Here is a 25759-nt window from a genome sequence, read left to right as displayed (position 1 = left end):
CCAGCCTGAGCAAGAGCGAGACTCCGTCTCTACTATAAATAGAAAGAAATTAATTGGCCAACTGATATATATATAAAAAAAAATTAGCCGGGCATGGTGGCACATGCCTGTAGTCCCAGCTACTTGGGAGGCTGAGGCAGAAGGATCGCTCGAGCCCAGGAGTGTGAGGTTGCTGTGAGCTAGGCTGACGCCACGGCACTCACTCTAGCCTGGGCAACAAAGCAAGACTCTGTCTCAAAAAAAAAAAAAAAAAAGAACTTCAATTCTGGCACTTGAATTTATTTATCCAGCGAGGAGTTGAGAATTGTGATATAGCTATGCTGATAATTCAAGTTAAAAACACATTTTCTTTGATTATCTGAATGTCGCAGGCAAATGTAGAAACTTATTAGCATGAATTATTATCCAGAGAATTGACTCAATTTTCCATTTCATTTTGCTCATGTAAGCATGGTCTAAATCACTGGGTGAGAAATGTTCCCGGCAATGAACTGCATTTAAAACCTTGGTAAAAAGTTATTTCAGTCTAATAGCCAAACATAACAAATAATAACAGTGATGAGTTGGCACTAGCGAAATAAGACAGGATCTTAGAAATCAAGGGATTTGATGGAGATTACACAATTTAGGACTCATGAGTCCTGGTTCAGTGTTTTTTCCACTACTTCTGGGGCTCTTAACAATTTTTGTGCCATGAGCCTCCTTAGGAATCTGGGGAAGCCTTTGGACCCCTTCTCAGAAAATGTTTTCAAACGTATTTTTAAAATACCATAGGATTACAAAGGAAACCAATTATATTATACTACAATTATAAAAGTATTTTCAAATTTGTGATACAGTAATACATGTGCATCTTTATTAATACCTTAAATATTAAGATACTGTAGCAAATGTAATAACCACCATAATTTCAAAGTAGTGATGAGTGTAAATAATAATTCAAGATATTTACAACAGCTATAATGTGATATAAGTATCTGTGATTTCTGTTAGTGACAAAGTCATTGATACTGCTACATATAAAACATCGGGAGTTACCAATAAATATTAATAGTAATCCAAACAGGATGCAGTATTAAGAGTTTTGAATTGAGATAATTATTTGATCAACTTCTAGAGTGATTCAGTAACTCTTGTTGGGTTCTTAAGAATGAGACTAAGACCTTGGAGTAGCTTGATATTGGACCAGGGGTGTGTGTCGGGGCCGGGGGTGCCACTACTAAAAGGTCTAAAACCCATGCTAAGTTATATGCATCCTAGAGCCAAGAAACTGTATGCTGCAATGACACTCATTCATTCAACAAGAATTAGCTGCTGGTAACCAGGAACTGAGTGGGTGCTTCCTTAGCAACTTAGCCCTATCTTCAGATATTCAGAAGCCAGTCATAAAAATCCAGAGATCAATTAGAAACAAAATTGCATTAATTCAAGAAAATGCTATGTATGTGTATGTTTGTGCTTGCCAAAATATTTTTATAGGCTTTATTTCTTTGGAACAGTTTTAGATTTACAGAAAAATTGAGAAGATAGTACATATACCCTGCACTTGTTTTCCCTTATTTTTAACATATTAGTATGGTCCATTTGCTATAACTAATGAACTGATATCAATAGATACATTATAATTAAAGTCCATACTTTATTCAGATTTCTTTAGTTTATTTAATGTCCTTTTTCTATTCCCGGGATGCCATATTATAGTGAGTCATCCTGCCTTGTTAGGGTCCTACACTCCTCTTAACTGTGACAGCTTTCAGACTTGCCTCATTTTCGATGACCTTGACAGTTTGCAGGAGTACTGGCCAGGTATTTTGTAGAACGTCCCTCTATTGGAATATAGCTGATCTTTTTCACATGATTAGGCTGCAGTGATGGGTCTTTGAGAGGAAGATCACAGAGGTAAAGTGCATTTTCGATACATTATGTCAAAGGTGCGTGCTGTCAACGTGAGTGATCGCTATTGATGATCCCATGGCTGAGGTAGGATTCATCAGGTGACTCCATAGTAGTTGTTATTTTGCCCCCTGTTAGCTCACTTTTTACATTTCTGTAATTCATTACTGAAGAGAAAATAATCCCCACTACTCATGATAACCTAGTCTTTCATAGGATCATAGATCTGGAAGAGACTTTGGAAGATTAGTTAGTCCAGTCTCTTGCCCGTGTATCTACGCCATCCAGTTTCTGGCTGGCCTACTTTCAAAGACAAAAAGGGATGGAGACTTCACAGTGAAAGAATTCTGAACTCTTGACAAATGAGGTTCTGCGGCTCAATCCATCAACAAACGCGTAGTAACGTCGAGCGAAGGAGCCCGGTGCAAGCTGCTAAGATATGTGTATAACTCCAAGGCATTTACACCATCTTAAATCATTTCTGGAACAAGGTGGAGTATAAATAAATAAATATGTGAGTGGAGAGACAAATGACTGAATAAAATACAAGGCAGTATAACACAGCGGGAATCGGCACAAAAAACAATTGCAGTGGATATAAACACAGTCTTTGGACTCATAAGATCTAAATGTACATTCCAGGTCCACTGAATTAAAATCATGCAGCTTTGGAAAAGTCACTTAGCCTTTCTAAGTCTCAGTCCCCTTAACCGTAGAATGGAGATAATCATACCCACTATTAAAAGTTGTACAAATCAAATAACATAGAGCATCTGGCACATAGTAGGTCCTCAATCCATTGTAGCTATTGTTATTAGACAGGTAATGATTATATGTCCCCCACTTTAGAGTCACTGTGTTTTATGTGAGTTTTCTTCTGCTGAAACTGGGTTTAGGGAAGGCATGCTGCGTATCCTTTTTCATGTTCTCCCTGCTTCCTACCTTCCTCCACTCCCTACTTTCTACCTTGTTTTCTCTCCAATTTCGTTACCTCTCTCCTGTTCTCTTCGACTGCTGGTGACTTCGAGAATCCTTCCCCACTGCCAAGCCCCTTTGTTACAGTGGCGTCTCTGAGGCAGCAGAGCCTCTCGGTGACTGATAAGAACTGCTTCTCCCCCAGGTAGTCGGGGAGAGGCAGAGAGCTGGCACCAGCCGGGAAGACGTTTCGTTTCTGCGTGCGGAGACTTGGATCCCTGCATTTGTTTGTTTTGTTTTAAGTGGTTGCTTTGCTGATCCTATTACCGTAAAGGGTAATGATATTTGGGAATAAAAGTCTATGAATAAGTAATGATAATAGAAGTAAGAAGCAGAACTGTGGGATAGAAAGTGTGTGTTAAAAATAGTCTGTCATTTTCGACTCTGCCTACTAAGCCTTTTTCTAGACTGAAAGACACAGATAGTGCTTCGGAGAGAGGAGCCAACACAGAGTGGTGGGAGTCATTCCACGACCGAAGGAAAACCGTGCTCCAGGGCAGAGAACTTCTCCATTGTGGTCAAACCACCTCCACTGGGTTTCTCTGCTGCAGGCAAGGAATTTTTTTCCCCCTCAAAGCCAAGTAACTAGAGTTAAAAAATGTAAAATGTGTAGATTTGAGAATGGAAACTAAAAAAGGAAAGCACATGCTAGGAGGGTCTGCTTTGAGAACTTTGTGTGTCTTGAGACGGTTATTCTTCTAAGCAGTATATGCTGGTATGTGTTCTGCTATAACAGGCAGCTGCCGCGATCCAATTAGAGCACAGCTATGAGCAAGGTGAGCCATAAGGAAATATGAAAAGAGATGCAGCTCAGGATGAGAATTGAAACCGTAGCACCTAAGGCAGGGGTCCTCAAACTTTTTAAACAGGGGGCCAGTTCACTGTCCCTCAGACCGTTGGAGGGCCGGACTATAGTTTAAAAAAAAACTATGAACAAATTCCTATGCACACTGCACATATCTTATTTTGATGTAAAAAAGACAAACGGGCAAAAACACCCGCACGTGGCCCGCGGGCCGTAGTTTGAGGACGCCTGCTCTAAGGCATCATGCATGTCATTATCTAGAAGTCTGTTCAAACTGAAGTCCCGCAACCTCAGCACAAATGGCTGCCAAACCCTGATTCTGGTGAACTAAGAGAAAACAGACAAGCAAGGGCTTTGTACTCAGAACATCCAGCCTCCAGTCCAGGAAGACCGGATCCGAGGACTGCAAGCCAAGACATTACAACCGACCTGAGCCATTGCTCCGGTGCCAATCGTGGCCTCGGATTTATTGCTTTAATGGCTAAGGTCACAGGCTAAGGCATTCTCCAGACTCTGCTATTGAATACAGACACCACACCGCCCCTCCTTCCTCCCCTCGTCAAACACCAGGAGTCTGTTAGGGCAGAACTGCACAAATGGGAAACACCCATCAAATGCAGCAGGAATATTAACTTCACTAGGAAGCCTTTATATGCCATTACTTTAGAAAGGATTCCTTGTTAGTCCTACCATTAAACAATTAAATTGTCAGAGATGAATTCTGTGCATGTGTGTGCAGAGCCTGCCTGTGTGTGCAGGATGTGTAATTTCCACTCAGGTGATGTCTACTGCAGGTTGTCTCTCTCTCTCTTTCTCCCTCTCTGTCTCTCCCCCCCCCAATTGTATGCTTTTCCCTTTACATTGTTGAAAACAAATACATCTTCCTGATGGTATAAGTGGTTTTTGTTGTGAACTTTGATATGCCTGCACATTTGATACAACACAGAAGATAGGAATGCAAAATGAAATGCTCAAAGATTAATTTGTCTCCAGGTATCTCTCTGCCAGAACATGATTTTTTAGCTCCCCTTTCCTGACACTAGTTATTGATATAGTCAGTTCACTCTACGTGCATTCTATACATGGACGTTATATCAAAGAGCTCTAAATCAAGGCAAGGCTAATGCCTACCGATGGGAGGAATGATTAGCAAATGCTATGTTTCCCTTATATTTTCATTCTAATTAGGGATTTATGCCTTCCTAACACTAATTTCCTTATCTTAGTTCTCTATTATAAAATGGCCTGTGAAAATCAAAGCTTGGGAAAAGTACACACGTTTCACTTAAACCCAGTGCTAATTATTTTAGTCAAGAAGAAAGTGCATTTTATTTGAAATAAATTTAATGATATTTAATAAATATAAATAGGACCACACTTCAATCTCTATAGTTTCTTACATAGCTCATGTTTTTACCTAATCAGAATATATTCTGGCCCTTGTCAGCCACCAAAACTCTTCTTTGAGGCTCTAATCTTTTTGAAAATGCTAAAAACAAAAATAGCTATACATTGAGATAAAAAGACTTCTAGAAATTACATATGTATAAGGTAAAGAGTGAACTCAAGAAAATACTGCCAGTATCTATAAATCTTCCAGCTCCTGAAAAAACTATGTTGGATTAATTCTCTGTGTGTCAATGCAACTATTAGTCACTTAATAAATGCTTCTTTATTGTGATGACATAGTATCATAAATGTATCCCATTGTCCTAATATTAAGCTTCATATAACTGTTCAGCCTTCCTGTTTTATAACAACGTACAGAAGAAGCAAAGAGAGAAAGGAGTTTTGAAATCAGATTATTAGTAGCTACAGTTTCTCCACAGACTGCCTCTTTTTAAAATCTCATTTCCCCTGGCTTATATCTTTTTCTTAAACAGGAAGACAAAAGTATGATTTTTGAAGCCTCTCCCTGTTGCATAGTGAGAGGTATATTTAGGCTTAACCTGGGCTATGCCCTACTGTCCAGCTCTGGGCCCCCTCACACCACCCTGCACAGTCTCTCCCTTGCACCAAAACCTGTCTTCGGGTTTCAGATCAAACGCTGCACCTCTTTACTCAGTCACGCATACTTCTGAATTTATGTTCTGGCACAGCATGGACCCATGTGTTTAGGTTTGGGGTCTAGAAAAAACTGTATAGGCCCTTACTCCCAAAGGCAGGAAAGGATATAGGGGGAAATTTTTCCTTGGAAGAAGAAAAGGAAAATAGAGCAAAAAAGATACTATTCCCAGAAAATACTCATGTCACCATTTTTTCTTATTTACTTATTATCTCAGTTCATTATGTAAAAATTTTAAACCCACACGAATGCACACACACACACACACACACACACACACAGAAGAGCATTCTTTCACCATCTTTTGCTCAAATAACTCCTCATTTTACCTTTGTGCTTCTGACAGTAACACTGCCATCTACCCAGATATAAAGATTTTTCTTTCTTTTTTTTTTTTTTTTTTTTGAGACAGAGTCTCACTCTGTTGCCTGGGCTAGAGTGCCATGGCGTTAGCCTAGCTCACAGCAACCTCAAACTCCTGGGCCCAAGCGATCCTTCTGCCTCAGCCTCCCGAGTAGCTGGGACTACAGGCATGTGCTACCATGCCTGGCTAATTTTTTCTAAATATATTTTTAGTTGGCCAATTAATTTGTTTCTATTTTTAGTAGAGACGGGGTCTTGCTCTTGCTCAGGCTGGTTTCAAACTCCTGACCTTCAGCAATCCGCCTGCCTCAGCCTCCCAGAGTGCTAGGATTACAGGCGTGAGCCACCACGCCCTGCCCACAGATATAAAGATTTTTAAAGTTTAGCGTTGGTTTTGATTCATTCAGTGTCCTCGTGCCTGGAGCACTCTGTGCTCTTGCCCACACGTGGGACTCATGGATGCTGCCCCTTAGTGCCTGGGAGGTTTCCTTCCTCCTCCTCTTGGGTCATCCAGGTCCCACCCAACTATGACCCACCTTTTCCCTGACGCCTGAGATGAATGTGAGGCAGATGTAGGCCAGGTTACCACACTCTTAATTAATATAATATTAATAGCTTTAAAAGTATTTCAATAGAAAATTTGTAATTGAAAAAGTTACCAAGTATATTAGAATAACATCTCTTTACAAATAATTGGTATGTTTACTGTAAACCATTCCTATGCATTCATTAATACAGGTCCCTCCAAATAGTCCCCTGAGCAAGGGGCCACATATGTTATGTGATTTCCATTCGGAAATAACACCAGCTTGTGCTACACCTGAAATCATGTCATTAATTATTGCTTTCATTAAAGTTTTTGTAGCATTATGACACTTCTATTAAAATACAAATATCCCTGAGAGATACCACTCCAAGCTCATTATCAATGGTTTACATCTTTTCAGGGATTATTTCAGGATTATCTCATAAAACAGCAAGTCACTTTCCACCTGTGACAATAAATAAGTAAAAGTCAGCCTCATGAGGAAGCACAGCATATAGCTACTTCCGTGTTGTGATAGCAGGACCGTTAGAAGAGAATGCCCACTACCCAAACTCCACCACCCCATCCCAATGTCTTCCTTTACGTTTAAGCCAAAAGGCTCTTTGTACACCATTAAATACAGATATCCCTGAAAGAGGTCACACACGAAGCCCAAAATGTTATTTTCATTTCTGAACAAATGCATTTATCAGATTCTTCAGGATGATGACCTCAGCCCTCACTCTTTAATTCTTTGAAACGTCTTCAATAATTTCATTAAATCTTAAGACTTCAAGCTTGATGTTTATTGAAATAATCATACATTGTTATAATTTGCTCTCATACTCTATCCTCGGCTAGACGAGAATATTCAGGTGACAACTGGACATCTCCATCCGTCTGTTCCATGAACACCTATCTCATGCTCAGAGCCAACACAACACATTCCCTTCAAACCTACTTCTGAATTAGTGCTCTGGCCCAGTGTGGACCTATGTGTTTAGGGTTTTTGGTCAAGAAAAAACTGCCTAGGCCCTTACTGCCAAAGGCAGGAACAGTATATAGGGAGAAAACTCTCCTTGGAAGAAGAAAAGGATAAACAAACAAAAAAGGTAATATTCCCATTTGTTTTGGGTTTACTTAGCCACATGGTAACTCAAGAGGTAACCTCAGGGCATTCTTCAGTTTTCCCTCCCTTACAATCAGTGACTCTATCCTAAAGATTCCAACTTTGTGACACCTCACACTTGTCTCCCCATTCAGAATCCACTTCTCTAATGAAGACCTAGTGAAGACTAATGACTCCTCACCAGACTGCCAAAAGAGTGTCCTACCTACATAATGTTCCCAACACAGGTCTCCACTGCACATTACTCTTCCTAGAGCTCGGCTTTGATCAGATCATTCTCCAGATCAAAAATGTTTAATGCTCCCTATTGCTTACTAAATTAAAATCAAACTCATCTTGGTTTTCAGTGTATATTATGATATGGCTTCATCTACCTTCTACCTTCGCATACACTTTAGTAAGACCAGAACACTCACTCTTCTCTAAAGATACCCTTTGCTTTCCAACCTACCTGTCTTTCCTCAAACTGTTTCCTTCACTTGAAATGCTTTTCACACATTCTCCATTTCCACCCATTGAGCACTACCTGTCTTCAAGGTCAACTTCAGGTTTCGCTTTCTCAAATAAGTGTTTCTGGCTCCCCCCAGCTGGATGTGATCGTCCCACCATTGAACTCCCATGGCATCCACTACGCCATGACTTACTAAGTAGTACCATTATTCCTCTGCTCGTCTTACGATACTAACTATATTGACAACTCCATAAGTCTAGGAACAGTGTCTTATTCATCTCTACTTCACCTGCAGTGCCTAGCTCAATTCCTGCATATAAAATGCACATAATTATTGAAGTGTTTCTGAGCAAGTTTGGAAGGGAGGATAAGAAAGAAAGTGGAGGAGTTCCTGGCTTCTGAAAGGATGGCTTTGCCATGAAATGCCATTATAGGCTCCTGGGGAGCAGCTTTTCACACGTTGTAATTTTGTGTTAAGTTTGTAGCTTAGGGCAAGCATCTTGGCAATGATGGAAATCTATATTGGGGGCAAGGAAGGCTAATCCAGAGCACCAGCGTGCACTTGGTTAAAATCGTGTCCTGGAGACTCTCAGGCAGGCAGGGCAACATGGAACAGTTGGGTGCCAAGAATCTTGGGGATGTCTTCAGGTCCTGCAATACTGCAGGGCAGATGAGAGCACTGGGCCAGAGAATACTAGAAGAAGAAAATGAGGCAATAAAACTAACTGCCTATTTCACCATTCTACATACACTAGACTAGAGTACCACAATTTTAGCCTTGTTTAGGTTTGTATATACATAAAACTAACTATTGATCAATTGCTCATTCAATCATCACACATTTATTTATTAAGTGTCTTCAGTATGCCAGGCACTTGTACTGTGCTAGATGCTAAAGATACAGGGGTATACAAAAAAGACGAAAATCCCTGCCCTCATAAACCTTACTTTCTAGCAGGAGAAGTGATAAATACAATATACATATAAACTAAAGGCTGTTAGGAGACAATCAATCCTCTAGACAGAAATAAAGCAGGATATCAAGGCAAAATGTTGGAATTTTAAGCAGACTGGCCAGGGCTCCTTAAGAATGGGATACTTGAGCAAAGATGTGGAAGACGTGAACATTCACCTATGCAGCTCTCTGGGAAAAGAGCATAACAAAAAGAGGGAAGAGCCCGTACAAATGTCCTGAGGTGACCAAGACGTGATATAGTGGAGAAACAGAAAAGAGGCCAGAGTGGCTGGAGTAGTGTTTAGAGGCAGAATGAGGTCAGATGAAAAAAAAAAAAAAAAAAAAACCTCAGGCTTCAGGTCTTTGCAGACAATTGCAAGAATGTGGCTTTTTCTTTGAGTGAAAGGGGGTGGGGGCCTTACAGAGAGTCTTAGTAAAAATTGACAACATTTGCCCTTGAGCTGACACTGAGCTGTACAAAGGGCCAAAGACTGAAGCAGGAAGACCAGTCAAAAGGCTATTGCAACATCCCAGATGAGAGAGGATGATGATGGCTGTACCAGGGTGCTGGTAGTAGAGATGAAGTCATCAGATTCTAGAACAATTTTAAAGGTAAAGTCTCAAGGAATTTCCGATGTTTAAGATGTAAAGTATGAAGGGAAAAAAAGACTCAGGATGACTCAAAAGTTTTTTTTGCCAGAGAAACAAGAAAAATAGTTTGGTTTATTAATGCAGACAATGAAGGGTGGCCTTGGTTGGGTAAGCAGAGACGATCGGGTGTTGAGTTTTGGATCTGTAACGGGTATCTTGTGATACCTATTAGACATATACACAGAGTCTGGAGTCAGGAGAGAGAGTCTGGGCTGCAGATATAAATTTGGGAGCCATCAGGATGTAGACAGGATTTGAAGCCAAGAGACTGGCTAAGGTCCACAGGGGAGTGGCTGTAGAGAAGAGACAAGGTCCAAGCACTGAGCTTGAGGCATTCCAACATTCAGAGGTCCTAGAGGAAGAACCAGCAAAGGAGACTGGGAAGGAACAACCAGAGAGGTAGGAGGCAAACCAGGTGGGCTTGTTGTCCTGGAAGCCAGGATACAAGGTGTGTGAAGGAGGAGGGAGGGAGCAACTGGGTCAATCGACCTTTGGATTTAGCAATGTGGAAGTCACTGGTGACATGGGCTGGAATGGGGTTTCAATGGAGTAATGGAATAAGAAAGTCTAATAAAGAAAGGTTTGAGATCAGGAAAAGAGGAACTGGGGAGACTGAGTGTCGATGCCTTCTTTTGCTATAAAAAGCTTGCATTTTTTTGAAAAAGCCAGTAATTCAGACTTTTTATTAATCCACATGGGCATGGTGTCCACAGCAATCTGAAGAAGTCAAATTTTACTTGTGAAATCTCCCTATCTAATGAGAAAAAGGTTTTGTGAAATGGGTTTCAGCAGTTTTAAGTCTGGCACTCTCTTTGTTAACTGAAGAAAAACAATCTCTGCCTTCAGTAAATTTGCAGCTCAAAGTATTTTAAGTTTTACAACCAAACTTCTATCTTGGAACTTCTCTCTCTCTGTCTCTCATACACACACACACACACACACACACACACACCCCAAAACGATGACATCATAGTTCTCAGTTGAATATTGTACCTCATTATAAATAACATTCACTTATTTCAAATATTTCATTGTTGATTTATAGTCAGTTCTTTTCTCATGCCATAGCCACCCCTTCCTTTAAATTTTTAAGTGATATTTCTCATTCCATAGACCTTTGACTGCCTTTTCTACTTGTAGACACAGGTTCACGTTGTCAACAGTTGGGCACTGAATCTCAGAAAACATTAAGCTTGGGATTAAAAGTAGGGCAGGGAAAGCTGTCAGTAAAATATGCTAACCTAATGGATCCGAACAGGACAGGGTTGAGGTTACACTCAGAACTGCAAGTGTGCTGTGAGGTACGATGATTTGAGACTTGTGTTGTGATGTCATTTTGTTGTAACATTAAAGCCAAGAGTCTTCTCCACCCAAGGGCAATGCCAATTTCCCAGAAGGCTCATTTGTCAGAGCCAAAGCTCCAAAGATGCCAATGCACCCATGCTGATACTTAGTCTCATGTTATTTCTCAATTTTATGCTTAATTTGCTCCTTTTGGTTTTATGCATTTTGACACAGCCAAGTGTATGTGGGGATTTCCCCATAGTCCTTTAAATGCTATAAAACTTTAATATAGGGAGATAAAAACCATAATAAGCCATGCCTCCAAGCCCTCACATTTAGTTCTTTATTTGACTTAGACAATAACCAGTTTTAGATACTGATTTAGATTTTTAAGTACTTTGACTGCTTTAAATGCCCTTTGCCTGTCCTTACTCTGCTCCCCCACTCAAATGAAAATTATATTCTACCTTTAATCTGGACGCATGCAACTCCCATTGATTATACAAAATGGCATCTTTACAATTCTTAAATTGTCATCATAATGACCTACGTGGAGCATGAGCCAATGCAATTTAATATGGTTCAGAATACAGCCAAGATGGATGCCCAATTCCCAACTTTAGGCATGCAACCCTGGAATGTCTTTTGGAAAAAATGGAATAAAGCTCCTGGTAGGCTGTTGGGTTCGTCTGTTTTCAGCATAATTGCCGTCTCTCAGCTTCCTAATACCCTCAAAACCTCTGAGAGTCTTTAATGTACAAAGTTCAACAAAAACACCTTCGGAACAGATTAGTTCTAATTATGTTTAATATTTGTTTGCTGCTTTATTGAATAAACTGCATTTGCTTTAAAAAAAAAAAAAAAGGAAATTCACTTAACTGCATGTCAGTCACCCAGATTTTAAGTGTACAAATGAAATGGAAAACATTTATTACACAAATTTAATTACAATTCTAAGAAATAAACATGCAAATTAGATAGAGTTCAATTTGCAGATGCTAATCCTCATCCTTGATCTTGTTCCTTCCCTCCCTGATTTTCAGTCTGTGCAGGTCCTGGATTCCTAGGGAGCCAGGCAGCCAGAGGTTTGGTTTTTCACAGTCGGAGGATCACTGTTTTAAAGAAGTGTTATATTTAGCGCATCTGGCGTAGTAGCAGTAAACAAACATTATAGTCTTTGTGACACTTTCGTGCAGGTGCCTTCTCCCGGTTTTATTAGGTCTATTCCAAGCCTCTGCCTTCACTGCACCTGAAATGACCCATCTCCGCTGCGGAGCGGTCCCTAGACAGAAGTTATGAATTAATGTTTTAAAAAACAAACTCCAATTGAGCCCAATGCAGGGGAAAATTACTATTTGCAAAATACTCTGATTCTGGGGCTCAGATTACATTCTCTTGAGCAAAGACAACCTCCTTTATTACTTTTTATTTCCTGGAGGTTTTCTCTGGAGGATCCCCACCCAGAGGAAGGGTTGCCAATTCAAGTTGCAGCAGGACCAAGGTTGCTTTTTCTTACATATGCAGCTCAGGAGGGGAGCCGGCGGGGGCGGGCGGCGAGGGGAGAGTAACTGCTTGGTCCTGCAAAGACATCTGTTTCTCATCTCCGTTTGCTGTGGCAAAGGAAAAGAAAGTCTTTTGCAAAGGGTGGGAAAGGCACAGATTTTTTTTTTTTTTAATCACACGCACACACAACAACAACAAAACTAAACCAAATAAAAAAAGACGAGACACCCCAGAAGGTTGCAGAGCGAATACATTATTCGGCTGGAGCCGAGCCCCCAGGGCTAGGGCGGGAGCCGCAGAGCGCGTGGGGTCTGGGCTGCGGGCTGGAGCTGGGCCCGCGTGTCCCCGGGCACCGGGAGGGGAGGGGAGGCGAGGGAGGAGGGCGGGCGGGAAGGAGGGAAGGAGGCAGGGGGCGGGCTGGGGTGGGGGTGCGGGAAGGCGCCCCGTGTGCAGCCGGAGGAGCGGCGGCGGCGGGAGGAGAGGGAGGGCGGGAGAGCGGGCGCGCTTGTCATGTTCCCTCTCTCACCCTGGGGGCATCCTGCAGAACCTCTCCTCGGAAATCCACGGGGAAATGGCAAACAGGATTGACGGGTTTCACACGCTCCTCGCTAGACAGAGCCGCTCATTACCATAACCGTCTGCGGCGACGGCGGCGCAGCGCCCCAGTCGCAGCGGCGGGACCTGCCGGGACCCTCGCCCGCCGCGCTCCAGCGGCCACCGCCGACCGGGCCGCCGGGGCGGGACCGGCGCGAGTGTGCACCGGCGGCCGGGCTGGCGCCGAGCCCGGGCGGACCAGCGGCAGCTCCGGCGCTGCGGCCGCCGCCGCCCCGCTGACCCCGCGGTAAGAGCCGGTGCGCGCGGGCCGCGGGGACCAGGGCCAGGGCGGGAGGAGGGCAAGGCCCCCGGCTCCTGCGCGCGCGGCCTCCCCGCGCGAGGGCAGCGCCGGGGTCCCCGAGTGGACTCGCAGCGGCCGGAGCGGGGCGGGCGCGGCGTGCGGGCCAGGGCACAGCTGGACACGGAGGCGACGCGGGCTTTTCCAGGGGCTGGCGCGCCGCGGCGCCCGCTCCGGGGCGGGAACCGCCGCCTCCCCTGGGGCTGCTCGGGCCGCCACCCGCGCGCGCCGAGCCGACTCCAGGGGCGGGCGGGGACCGCAGCTCGGGCGAGACCTCGGGGTCCTCGGTGACCGCTCAGTCCCTCACCCTAGGGGACGGGGGTGAGCAGAAGGGGTGCCCCCAGGTCTGGACGCCGCGGCGCTGGGCAGGTGGGGAGGGAGAGACCGTGGATGTCAGGAGCGCGCGTTTGTAAGAAAAAGGAATAGACGCGGGAGCTGACACCTTCTGTCCCCCGCCACCTCCGCCCCCGCACCCTCCTCCCCGGCAGCCGAGCCGCGCTGCGGGCGGCGGCGGCTCCTCTGTCCTCAGCTCACCTCCCCGGCGGGCTGAGGCTGCTGCCCGCCCGGCCCACGCCTCCGCCTCTCTCCTCCCTTCCTCCCCTCCCGCCTCTCCGGCCCTCGCAACTTTCCCGAGTGCCCGGCTGCGGCCGCGGGGCCGGGCGGGCGTCCACGCCGCGGGGTCCCACGGGCGCGCGGGGCGCTCGGCCGGCGAGGGGGGCGGGCCGGCGGGCATCGCCGCGGGCTGGAGCGCGGGGCCCGTCGGCCTCGCCGGAGCCCTGCCCGCCGCCGTGAGTCACTGCCTTGGAATCCTACCTTTGCTGTGTATTTCCCTTAGAAGGAAACTTGGTTTAAAAAAAAAAAAAGGATAAGACAAAACGAGTAATAATAGCTCTTATTCTTCAGAAGAGGCACACGGCTCCGGCACCGTGGAGACAACTTGCCTTTGTTCCCGGACACTTGGGGTGTTGTTTACTTTCTCCTGCGGCCAGCGGCCAGCCCCCGGGAGACGGGCCGAGGGGCGGCGGCACCGGTCCCCGATCCCCGGGGCTGTGTCTGCGCGCAGCCCGGACGCGGTGGCTGCCGCCGCCTGCAGGGGCTCGGCCCTCCAGACCTCCGACCCACCCCCTCCTGGGCCTGGCTGGAGAGGGCCGCCGCGGGGCTGGGGCACCCCTGGGCGCTCCTTAGGCCCAGCCCCGGGACCCGCCTAAAGCCTTTGGCCTCGCGGGGCTGCAGCTGAGAGACGCACTTCCCAGGGCAGACAGGTGTACTGCAGGGACCGGCAGAAAAGCGACATCTGTCTGTCTAGAAGGGGCGAAGGGTTTTGTTCCGCCCTTCCAGACCCTTCCACCGCCTCCACCTCGAGTACTAGCTGCTGAGATCACGTTAGGGACCATGCGGAGGTCAGGGGCTTGGTGCCACCTGGGCAGAACATTTAAGACTGGCAGCATCAGCGGTGTGTTGGAAATACCAGTGCTTTACTTCCCTGCCTTCCAGGTTTGGAATCAGACTTCTAACTGCTATAATGCTCTGAATAAAATGTTCTCTAATGTCCAAAGACAGGTGGGAAGAGGGGTAGGTAAAGACTGGCCAGGAGCCCACTGTTAGATTCAAGGTGCCACTGAATCCATAGTTCTGTGTGCCAGCCACTCCTATTAGCATCATAATGGCTCTGAGGAAAGAGCAAACCCAACTCTCTCTTGAAAAACCAAATCGTATAGAAATGCCTGGTAACTTTACCGTGAACAGTTGCTGGGAAGGCTTGACATTTTAGCCCTCAGCCTTCTGGGAATGCTCGAGCTGTCATTCCACGACATCTACTTGGGCGGCAGAACAGATTTGCAGGAACCTAAGGATAAAGGGTTAGGGCTTTTTACATTTTTTAAACCCACGCATAGACAAAACACACTTTCACACTCTCTTTTTTAATCCGATCACCTCTGGTGTTAAGAAAACAAAATTTGCCTTAATATACATCTTTGTCTATATTTGATATTGACAGCACATGAATGTGTAAACTTGAACTTCTGAATTCAGTCACAGAATTATAATGTAAATCTGCTCATACAGAGAATGACAGTTTGGATCTCCACATATAATACAAATAAAGATTCATGTTAAACATGGGTGCTTAACACTGCACAGTCCAATTTTTTCATGAGCATTAAACTTGCCTTCTTAATTTGTTAACATCCCAGTGTAAATTCTAAACAGACTAGGAAGACTCAGTTGCAAAATCTCCTCCCCACTCCCAAATAATCCCAACCCATTCATGTTTTATTCAGATTTACATAAATCACTTGAAGAACTCAAGCCTTTCTAGTTTAGGATTTTGTGTGTAGCAGTTTCCAGTTTAAAAAAGAAAAACTTACTGAAATTAGATATTGTAAACAAAAGAAACAGCTAAGATAAGAACTATTATGCCACGATTCAAGTTCAAATGCATGGTGATAGAATTTCATATGCTGGAAACAATGCTAACAAATAGAAACACTGAAGTCCTTAACAACCAAAAAAAGCTACTACCAAAAAGTCATTAAAATGTAAACAAACTCTGCCTAACATAAAACGGCACAGGGCCCATATAATGTCCTATTAAACAAAGGTAATTGCTGCTAGGGGCCTGCAAATGCTTTTCTTTTTTAAGGGACACGAGTTTGTCAACCTGCTTTTGTTTATATGTAATAAAATTCTACAGAGGCAAAGGCTTGGATCTTATTCCCAGAATCCAGCACACAAGTGAGTGTAAATTTCTAGCTGGAAAATGTTGCTTCTCTCAATAAGAAAAGGCTACCGACTGTATTAAAAAGCTGTAATTCGTGTGCTCCTGGCAATAATATCTGATACAATTGTCTCTTAGAACAGGTTAGGAAATTGGACCATTTCATGAGAGTCTTCCTGGGAATAAATCATCATGAAATGTTTTACCTTGCTGGGATGTGGAATTTGAGGAGTGGTAGGCACAATGGCTTAGTTTGTTAAAGCAATGTAGGTAAAATTTATTGGTTGATGATTCAAAGAGAAAAATTAATTTAACCTCCTTTTTTTCTCTTGTAATAAGATTTTCTAATAAGTCCTTCTGATGTCTCTTTGGAGAACATCTTAGAGCAGGGGGAGGTGATTTAAGCAGCCCAAATCAGCTGGATCCTAATTCCACCTACTGACCAAGACACCTTCCTGGCCTGTCATAAGGTCTTGCTTCATTATTCATTGGGGTTGGGACAGAATTTGAGACTTCAGAAAGAAGACTGGATGAAAGATAGAGTCATTGCTGCCAAGAGCTGCTCTGTTAGCCAGAAGGACATTGTCACTGTAATGAAGCTATTTCATCTTACCCTGGTGACCTTCCTCCTTTTACCTGGAAGTAGACCCTTGTGATAGCATGTAGGTTAATAATAGTCTCCCACAAGACAATGATAGATTCGCCCTTTCCCCAAAAACATTACAAGCTGTATAATTTGGAAAAGAAAGCAAGAACTAGACCCCTAGTGTATATGTGAAAGACAATCAATCTTCAGGAAGCAAGCCTGACATCACTTTTATGACAGTTCTTTAAACCGCAAAGTGAGATAGTGGAGGTTTGAGTCTCCTGAGGGAATTGGCAGTTAACGAGGCATTGAGGCTGCGGTCACCAATGGCCCCTAAGTCCTTTTACTTTAACATCAGACTCTCTTCTCCCTTGAAGCTACTCTTGACCCTACCTTGAGCCCTGCCCTGGACCAAGTAAAGACACTGAGCCCCAATGGAAGTGGCCCCAGCTGCCTGAGTTTTGGGCTGGGAGGGCGGGGGAGGCACCATGCCTGAGTTTTGGGCCGGGAGGGGGGGCATCACCCAGTAGAGAGCATCTCTCCCTGCAGGCCCAAGGGAAGGGAGTGAACCGAAGAGAAGGGCAGTGATGTGTTGCTTCTTGGAAAGTTCCTGCCTTGTGTCTGGGCTTTGCAGTGTAAAGAGTTGTTGGCTGCCTCTGGCCCCAGAGCCCTGGCTCCTGTTTAATATTCTGCCTGCTCGGTTGATGTTGTGCTTGGCTCCTGTGGGACTGCAACTCACGGCTTGAAACTGGAGCCAATTTTCTGTCTTCATCTCGCAGTGTTTTGACTGGAGGCAGATCCAGTTCAGGCCGATCAGGGCTGGTGGAAACAACTACCAAGTGTCTCTCTCTCTCTCTGCTTTGCTTTGGGAGAGGAAAGTGGAGGGAGCCCCAGAATGTTGTAGAGGAACTGGCCTGCGGAAACGACAGGAGGAGGGCGTAGGGGCAGCGGATCAGCCCGAACCTCAGAGCATCACTTGGAATTACGGTGGAGATTTCTGCCTCCCCCGCCCTTTTCTTTTGATTGATTAGTGGATTTCATCAAAAGAGACTCCCAGGGGATTGCCTAGAAAATTGATTTTTGCCTTATTAATAGAAAGGAAGCGCAAGGGTTTTGGCTTCTTAGCGGTACATTTTCTGCGGGAAGGTCAGGAGGAAAATGTGTTCAGGAGGCAAAGCAGCTGTCTGCAAGAGGGCTGAGGGGAATGTGAGAACAATAAGAAATGGGGTTTTAAAGATCCGCCCATGAAATGCAGATTGCTGCACACAGAGGCTGAGCTAATAGCAGCAGGAGAGTTTGCTGAGGTTTCCTTTGGAAAAATAATAAAACGCTTTAGGGTGAAGGGGAGGGCCGGGGAGTAAAAGTTTCCCAAAGCAAAGGAATGAAGATGCCAAGGCCATCCCCAGGCTTGCTCTTCATTAGGGCTGTTTTCTGTTTTCTTTTTTTTTTTTTTTTCCTTTCTTTTTTTTTTTTTCTTTTTTCAGATCTGAGGCTGTCAGAGATGACTCTGGTTCTGTCCATGAATAGATTCTGCGAGCCCATTGTCTCGGAAGGAGCTGCTGAAATTGCCGGGTACCAGACACTATGGGAGGCTGACAGCTATGGAGGCCCGAGCCCCCCAGGCCCTGCACAGACTCCTTTGCAGGGAGACCGGGGAGCTGGTCCCCCACTGACAGGTATTTTACCCTTGACCTTGCCCGCTGCCCTCTGTGGCCAGGCTGGTGGGCGGGAGGCAGTGTCTGGGGTGCCCTTCTGAGCTGAGAAAAGGGCTAATGCTCTGGGTACATCCCACACTGCCTGTGCCCCTCCCCTAAGCCAGTCCAGGGCTCTGGGGAAAGGACCAGAGGTGATTTTTCAATTGCATTCAACCCTGCATCTACCTGTGCTACTACTTGCACGTAAGTCTCGTGTCTTTATTGATAAGAGACCCAAACCAGATATTGAAACTCTTGAGTTTGGGTTTTGGTTTTCTACCCTGTAGAACTGTATGGTTCTCTCAGAGTTTCCAGAGTCCTGGTGGGCTCAAAAATGAAATCTTTATCCCTTGAGACAAAAAGGAATCTGCACTTTGGGCCAGCAGCTACGTATGTGCCTTTTCTTTTTATTAAGCACACAACTGGCTTTGGTATGGTAGGAAAAAATTTTTAAAGCTGAGAAAATAGAAATATGTTCTTCCTGATTCTTTCTTCTCCTAGACTAAGTTCCTTTGGATTTTGTGTGGTACTAGCTATCTTTCAAAAAGAAACTAAAACACAAAACAAATGCTCGATCAAGTCTGTTTTAAAAAAAAAAGGATTAATAACTGTGATCTTTAAAAATTAGACCCTACTTTTATGCGTGGTTTACATGTTACTGTTTGGAGAGTGAAAAGGACTTGCGTTACCCAAAATTTTAATTGCAAATGTCAAAAATTTAAGTTTCATGTTTTGAAAGAGGGAATATTATAGTTCCAAGGTGCAGACAACCATTGGTTTACTAACTTAGAGCCAATATTTTTAAGTTGTTTGATTATCAGTGGTTACAGTTTAAGATGTACACATTTGAACAGTGGTGGTATGTGACCGTGGGTTTAATTAAACAATTTGAATAAGTATTAATATATTTCAGAGTAATCACACTCCTCCCCTTTATGAATTTTGCTGTTTGCCTGTGCATTGAGTTAAGATTCTGAGTATTCAGTAAATGCTGAAATATGTCATTTTCCTCTATGATTGCCTAGAAATCTTTGCCTCACCTAGGTTATAGGATTCCGCATGATAGCAACTATTAAGACAAATGTTTATTTTTAATCACCACATGTACAGGCAAATACGTAGCCAAGTTATCCTCTATAAGGAAAGGAAAGAAAAGTATTTTGTTTAAAGAACCTCTGGCAAACCACATGTCATTTGTCATATCTGATTTATTACCACAGGATCACATTACAGGGGAATTTCAAATCCTATAACAACATCCAAGATCACATACTTTAAGAGGAAGTATGTGGAAGAAGAGGATTTTCACCCACCACTCAGCAGCTGTAGCCATAAAGTATGTTTTTTTAATAGTCATTATTTTTATTGAGTTTAAGATACTTAGTAACAGTTGCTTGATCCATTTCCAGAAGTTAAATTGTTTCGCCCAAGCAATGAAAATGAACCACTTCTCAGTAGAACCACATTAATCGTTGTCACTTTTTTGGGTCCTGTGTTATTTTTCACAAGTACTTGAAGAGAAAGCCAGCAAGAGCTCTTCTACCCAGAAATAACAAAATTATATAATCCAAGGAATTTTTTTTTTTACTTATGATTTAATATTTCTCAGGTTGCATTTAGGGTTAAGGTTCTCCCGAACTTTCATGAGCAGGGGAATGCACTTGTTCTTTCCAGTCATTTCTGCCCCCAGTCTGGGCTCTGGCTTCCTTGGCCAGTGCTACTTCCACGTGTGTCTGCATGGGGCTGGTGACACAGGGCTTTTCCTGACCTCTTAAGAGTAGACATGAAAGTGTGCATGCAAGTAGGAACGTGCTCTTCACTGGCCATTCATTACGTATGTTAAGTTTGCTGAAATATAGAATTCACTCCCAAGAAAAGACCAAAGCTAACTTTTTTTGCATGTATAGTAAGAAAATAATAGGATGGAGAAAGTGTATGGAATTATGAATCTGGGCATCTAAGCTTTTAAAATATCGATTCTTCTTTTTTTTTTTTTTTAACTATCTGCTGATTTAATCAAGGAGGGGTATAACCCCAAACCACAGTTGTCTGAAACACAGAGAGAGTTTCAATTCTTCTCTGTCTCTTCTCGCCCTCTCCCACACCCTGCCACGCCATCCTTTAGATGTTGCTTTTACCTTGCTCATAAAAAGACATCAGCATCCACTAGCAGGTGCTGAGATTTTCCCTGCATGGGTAGTTCCTGCCTTTGGTCAGTCTGGGCTGGTTCAGTTCACAGCTCTTTGGGTCATGCAGCCAGTTTGCTCTCTTTATGACCTGGAGGAACGGGTCCCCAGGACACAGGCAGTTGATTTCCTTTGTAGTTCCTGTGTTGTGGCCGTAGCAGTTTTCCAATTGCTACTGGATTTGCACCAACTATCACACAGTGACAGTATCACACAGCCCAGGAGTGAGTCCTCTCATTTCCTCTCTGCATCTCTTCTCCTGCCCTACCCTAAAAGGAAGCCTACTTTGGTCCTTCAACTGACAGAACCAGTCAGGGTCTGAGCCTCCTTCATTACTGTTGTCCTCTTATTAAGCAAGCATCATTGCAAGTGGGAAATCCAGGGCATTAAAAGAGAGACAGCACTGAAAGCCAAAACTCATGCTTCTTGATGGTTAGACCAGGGTTTGAAGCATTCTCATTATGACTCGCACTTTGACATCTTTATAAAAACATTTATGGGTGTACAGCATGTGACTGTATGTCTCTGTGTGTACATGTGTATACATATACACACACATAGAAAAAGTAGAAGTATCATAGGACAGCTTGATACATGTCACAAAGTGATCATACCAATGTAACTAATGTCCAGGTCAACAACCAAAACATGAGCAAGCAACCAGAACCCTTCCTTGTGCCTGCTTCTAGTCCCCACCTCTCTGCCCCGCCCCTCAAAGTCACTGCTGTCCTGACTCCTAACAGCTTAGACTAGTCTTGTGTTTGAGCATCTCCCTCACTGGGCCAGGAAAGATGGAAAACCTGACCCATCTTTGCTGGGGTCTGCATGGGGCTGGAATCCCAGTGAGTCAGGAAGGGGGTGGGAGCTCCAGCCAGGTGAGGAAGGGGGGGTGTCAGCATCCCTGGGGACAGCATTTCTGAAGGAACCCTGGGGAAAAAAGACCACAGCATCCCCACACCCAGTCACTGCCAAGAAAGAAATGTGCTGGGATGATACTTTTATATAGTCCATTTCCTAAGCTTTGTCTTCCTTGTTTTGGTTTTTAGACCATCTCGATTTTTGAAGAACGAGCCCACATCCTTTATATGTCCTTAGAAAAGCTAAAGTTTATCGATGATCCCGAAGTGTACCTCCGAAGATCTGTCCTTATAAACAATCTGATGAAAAGAATCCACGGAGAAATTATCATGCAGAATAACTGGTGCTTCCCTGCCTGCTCGTTCAATGGCGCCTCTGCCCAGGAGTGGTTTATGGCTCAAGACTGTCCTTACCGAAAGCGACCACGGACGGCCAAGGAGGAGTGTGAAAAGTTTCATGCCTGCTGCTTTTACCAAGAATGTGGCGGCCACTACCTAAATTTGCCCCTTTCTGTCAATGCCAATGTCGGAAGTGCCTCCACCGCTGCCTCCTCTTCCTCCTCCTCCTCTTCCTCATCTTCCTCTTCCTCTCCCCCTCTGCCTTTGCCAAGTTGTTCCCACCAGGTGGATTTTGATGTAGGCAGTGCACCTATTTACAAGAGTGATGGCCAGATACCCGCCAATGAAATCTTTGTTACTAATGTCAGATCCCTTGGTATTCAGGAAAAGGCCAAATTAAATGATGAGAAAGCAAATAATGACACCAACAGAGAAGGTGGCCCCCTCAGCCATGAACCTGCGGGAAATGACCTTGCTTTTGAGTGCAAAGGCCAATTTTATGATTATTTTGAGACTGGATATAATGAAAGAAACAATGTAAGTGAGTCTTGGAAAAAGTCCTTAAGGAAGAAGGAGCCTTCACCAAGTAACAAACTGTGCTGCAGCAAAGGAAGTAAAATATAAGCCATCTTTTCACCGAAACTTTGAAGCATGCACAGCATGATCAATTAGCTCTCATAAATTTTATTTTGAATGGATTTTATAGTTTTGTACAACTGATAAAATTATGCCATGAACATGCCGTGTCATTTTAACTCCTGGAGAGCAGATTGCATAAAACATCTGCATAGTAGGCATCAGCGAGCTACTTATAAATGTGATTTTACCAAGAAAACAGTCGACTTCATGCTTAAAAGTATATCTTAGTTTTCGTACAGAAAAGATCAATAGATTAGATGGGGGGGCGACAGTGTGCCCTTGTGATAGTTCCATTGCTTCCCCCCAGGGAGCCTGTCACTAGCTAAAAAATTTCAACATGTTTGCCAATTCATTTGGTAGTCGTTTGGTAAGCAAATCAGTATAAACCAGCAAAGATGTTTGCTTCTATATGATACAGTTTTTTTTTTTTTAAATAAAAGGCTGAAGACAGGGAGCTAGATGAAATGGCTTCATGGTGCTGTTAAGTATTTATATTTAACAGTCTTTTGTGACAGATGAAAATAGGATGTAACGTAATGAAACACACCTGTCTAGGGGCGGCAGTCAATAGTCTGCGGAGGGGGTATTCCTTGCAAGTTCCCGGCTTGCCTGGGATGGGTGATGAGGCTTTTAGAGAGGTGTTATACAGGGCGATTTTTGGTGCCTTACTTTCACTTAATTTTTGCCAGTGTGAAAATTAAGGATAAATCAGAGTTACAGCAGGGATTTGATAAACAGGAATAAAAAAAAAAAACAGGGTGGATCGATATGGTTTGGAAACTGTTAACTTTGAACTGTTGTGTTCAACCTTTGATTCGACATCTCTATTCTTTATTTTTGATGCCCAATTGCTTTTGGGTTTGGCATTTTTCGATAGGGATGGAGGAAACGATGTAGAGAGCTGTTAGAAACCAGCACTAGCTGCTTGAGCTTTTCTATGGCAACGGTCTGTTGCTGGGGTTTGGGTTTTCTGGGTTTGGGGTTATTTTGTTTTGGTTTCTTGTCCAATGAAGTTCATGAACCAGTGGCATGCATTATATTTTAATCTGTTTTGCATCATTTCACTCGTTTAGATTATAAAAGCATGTGGTTTTTTATATATGACTTTTGCTGTTGATTAAGAAGCACAATGTTAATAAATGATGTGGTGATCAATGAGGTTTATCTTAAAGAATGTAAAGATTTTAGTTTGGGGAAAGTTATTTTGGAGAAATGGGACTTAATCTGTGATAGTTACTATGTATTTGGTCAACATTTTTCTCAATAATATCTTTAATTTGTGTGCTTGAAAAGTGTTCAGAATGGCCCTCCTACCAACTTCCCTTCCACTCCAGCCAATTCCTGCTAAACTAACTATATTCAAGTTTCCAAGTCACTAATTGACTTGGACCACTTTAAACAATATTTCACAGGAACCAAATGCCAAATGGAGGAAATAAGTAGGTCCTCCCAGTTTCTCCAAGATAAAGCTTTTTTTTTATTATTGCTATTAATATTAAATATAGGTCTCATTCATACAGTGTATGAGTAGGATCATTTGGACAATTGTCCACAAGGACCAATTTTTAAAATATGTTCTTGTGTTATAGCTAAATAGTCTAGTAATGTTTTGACCTTTATTTTCAATATTTGATAAACATTTGATGTTGAAAACTTAGATGATAGATGCTTGTATATGAATGTGTTGTAATAAAGTGAGGTTTTCTTGATATATATTTATTAAAATGATCAAAATTATTAAGATTTTTTTTTATTTTAATGCTGATTGGCTATCTTTCTCTTTTCCATCATTCTCCTTTAAAAAACTCAAAATGTTTAGGAATTGTAGCGGACAGGGGCCACACAGGAGTTTTCAAAATAAAAGAGTACTTTAAGAAGCCAATCTGGCAAGTATTTTAGAATGGTCCCAGTTTACAAGTTTAAATTTCTGTTGATTAAGAAGCACGATGTTAATGGATGATGTGGTGATCAGTAAGGTTATATCTGAACGAATGTAAAGATTTTTGAGAAAGTCTCTGAAAAAAAATTGCATAACATGAAACCATAAACACTGAATCCTATTCGCTGATTCCTTTATGAAATGTCGAATTGTTAAGAAGATGACCCCATGTAAATGTTTATAACAGCTACAGATTCTTGTTAGTAGTATTCCGTACAATCCTGTATTAATGTTATTCTTAGAAGCTAATATTTTCTTTGATAAAGTGGGGAAGCTAGTTGAAAGCTAATTAATTTGTCAAATGTAGCATTCTTATTATGAGTATAATACCTCATGGAGATTTAAATATGAAAGAAAGGATTTATCTTTTTGCTTTTGAAAAGCCCCCAACATTACCAGATACAGTTTTGCTTGATGGCCAAAACGGTAAAATGACGGAAGTGGCGATTTTCAACAGCACACACCAGAGCTGTGGGCCCATGCACCTGTTCAGGAGAACCCATTAGAATTGGTTTTGCAGGATGAGTGGTGCCTTTAAATCCAGCAGCATAAAAATCGATTATATTTAGTCATCATGTTTTTGTTTCTAGGACATTTCTAGCATAGTAAAAAAATTCTTTTTCTTCACACACACACACACACACACACACACACACACAAAACCCTAAACACCCATCCAAATTACAAAAATTTTCTTGTTGTTAGTAGGTGAGAACTTTAGGGCCTCCTATGCTCACTTCCTGTGCACCCAGCATTGTTGTTCTACTCATGACATATTAAGTTAGATTTTTCCAAAGTTGCCAAGGCACCCATTCATAAGAACTTAAATCTCTTAACTGGGTTCTATAGTTTTATCTTGAGAGACTTGGAAAAGCTAAGACAACCTCCACTCCACGCTGCTGTCTACCCACCTGGAAAATAATACCTTCTCTCATTGCTGTGCTCTGCTTTAAGGAAAAACCTGATATGACAGAATCCAGACCTTCAAAAGATAATAAATCTTTCCCTTAAGAAAGTGGCCCTCCTTCTCCAAGAATACCTTTCATTGCTAGTCCCCTGGATATATGGGTGCCTGTCATTAGCCAAATCATTAACCTTTGTCTCTGGTCCTTCCTTCCTAAAGGGGCTAATTGTAGCAGATGGTCTGGCAAAGCCATTTGCAAAAAGCAAAGGTATCAGTATATGCTTCCACTCTTAAAATCCTATTATTCTATACTTCACCTTGAGGGGCTCCTAGGGATTGCAGGGGCATGGGAGGAAGGCAGAAAAACCCCAGACCAGTAGAAGCCACTATCTGACAGCCAGTCT

The 25759-nt window shown here is 43.2% G+C and overlaps 1 protein-coding gene and 1 long non-coding RNA gene across 2 annotated transcripts in view; one reads left to right on the top strand and one right to left on the bottom strand.

Moving 5' to 3' along the window:
- LOC142863894 (uncharacterized) overlaps nt 1-14389 on the bottom strand; it is a 55451-nt gene extending 41062 nt beyond the window's left edge. Inside the window, exon 1 of the long non-coding RNA XR_012914559.1 lies at nt 14306-14389. This is a non-coding gene — a long non-coding RNA (uncharacterized LOC142863894). The remainder of the gene's footprint in view (nt 1-14305) is intronic.
- SERTAD4 (SERTA domain containing 4) lies at nt 13303-25100 on the top strand. The gene is made up of 4 exons (XM_012781706.2): nt 13303-13441; nt 18282-18473; nt 19712-19827; nt 21724-25100. The coding sequence occupies exons 2-4, from the start codon at nt 18299-18301 to the stop codon at nt 22495-22497; spliced, it is 1065 nt and encodes a 354-aa protein (XP_012637160.1). The 5' UTR covers nt 13303-13441; nt 18282-18298; the 3' UTR covers nt 22498-25100.
- Nucleotides 25101-25759: the final 659 nt, after the last annotated feature.

This window comes from Microcebus murinus, chromosome 23, assembly GCF_040939455.1.
Source record: "Microcebus murinus isolate Inina chromosome 23, M.murinus_Inina_mat1.0, whole genome shotgun sequence".
NCBI classification, from domain to species: domain Eukaryota; kingdom Metazoa; phylum Chordata; class Mammalia; order Primates; family Cheirogaleidae; genus Microcebus; species Microcebus murinus.
Note: the sequence above shows the minus strand (reverse complement) of the source record. Positions and strands in the feature narration are given on the sequence as shown.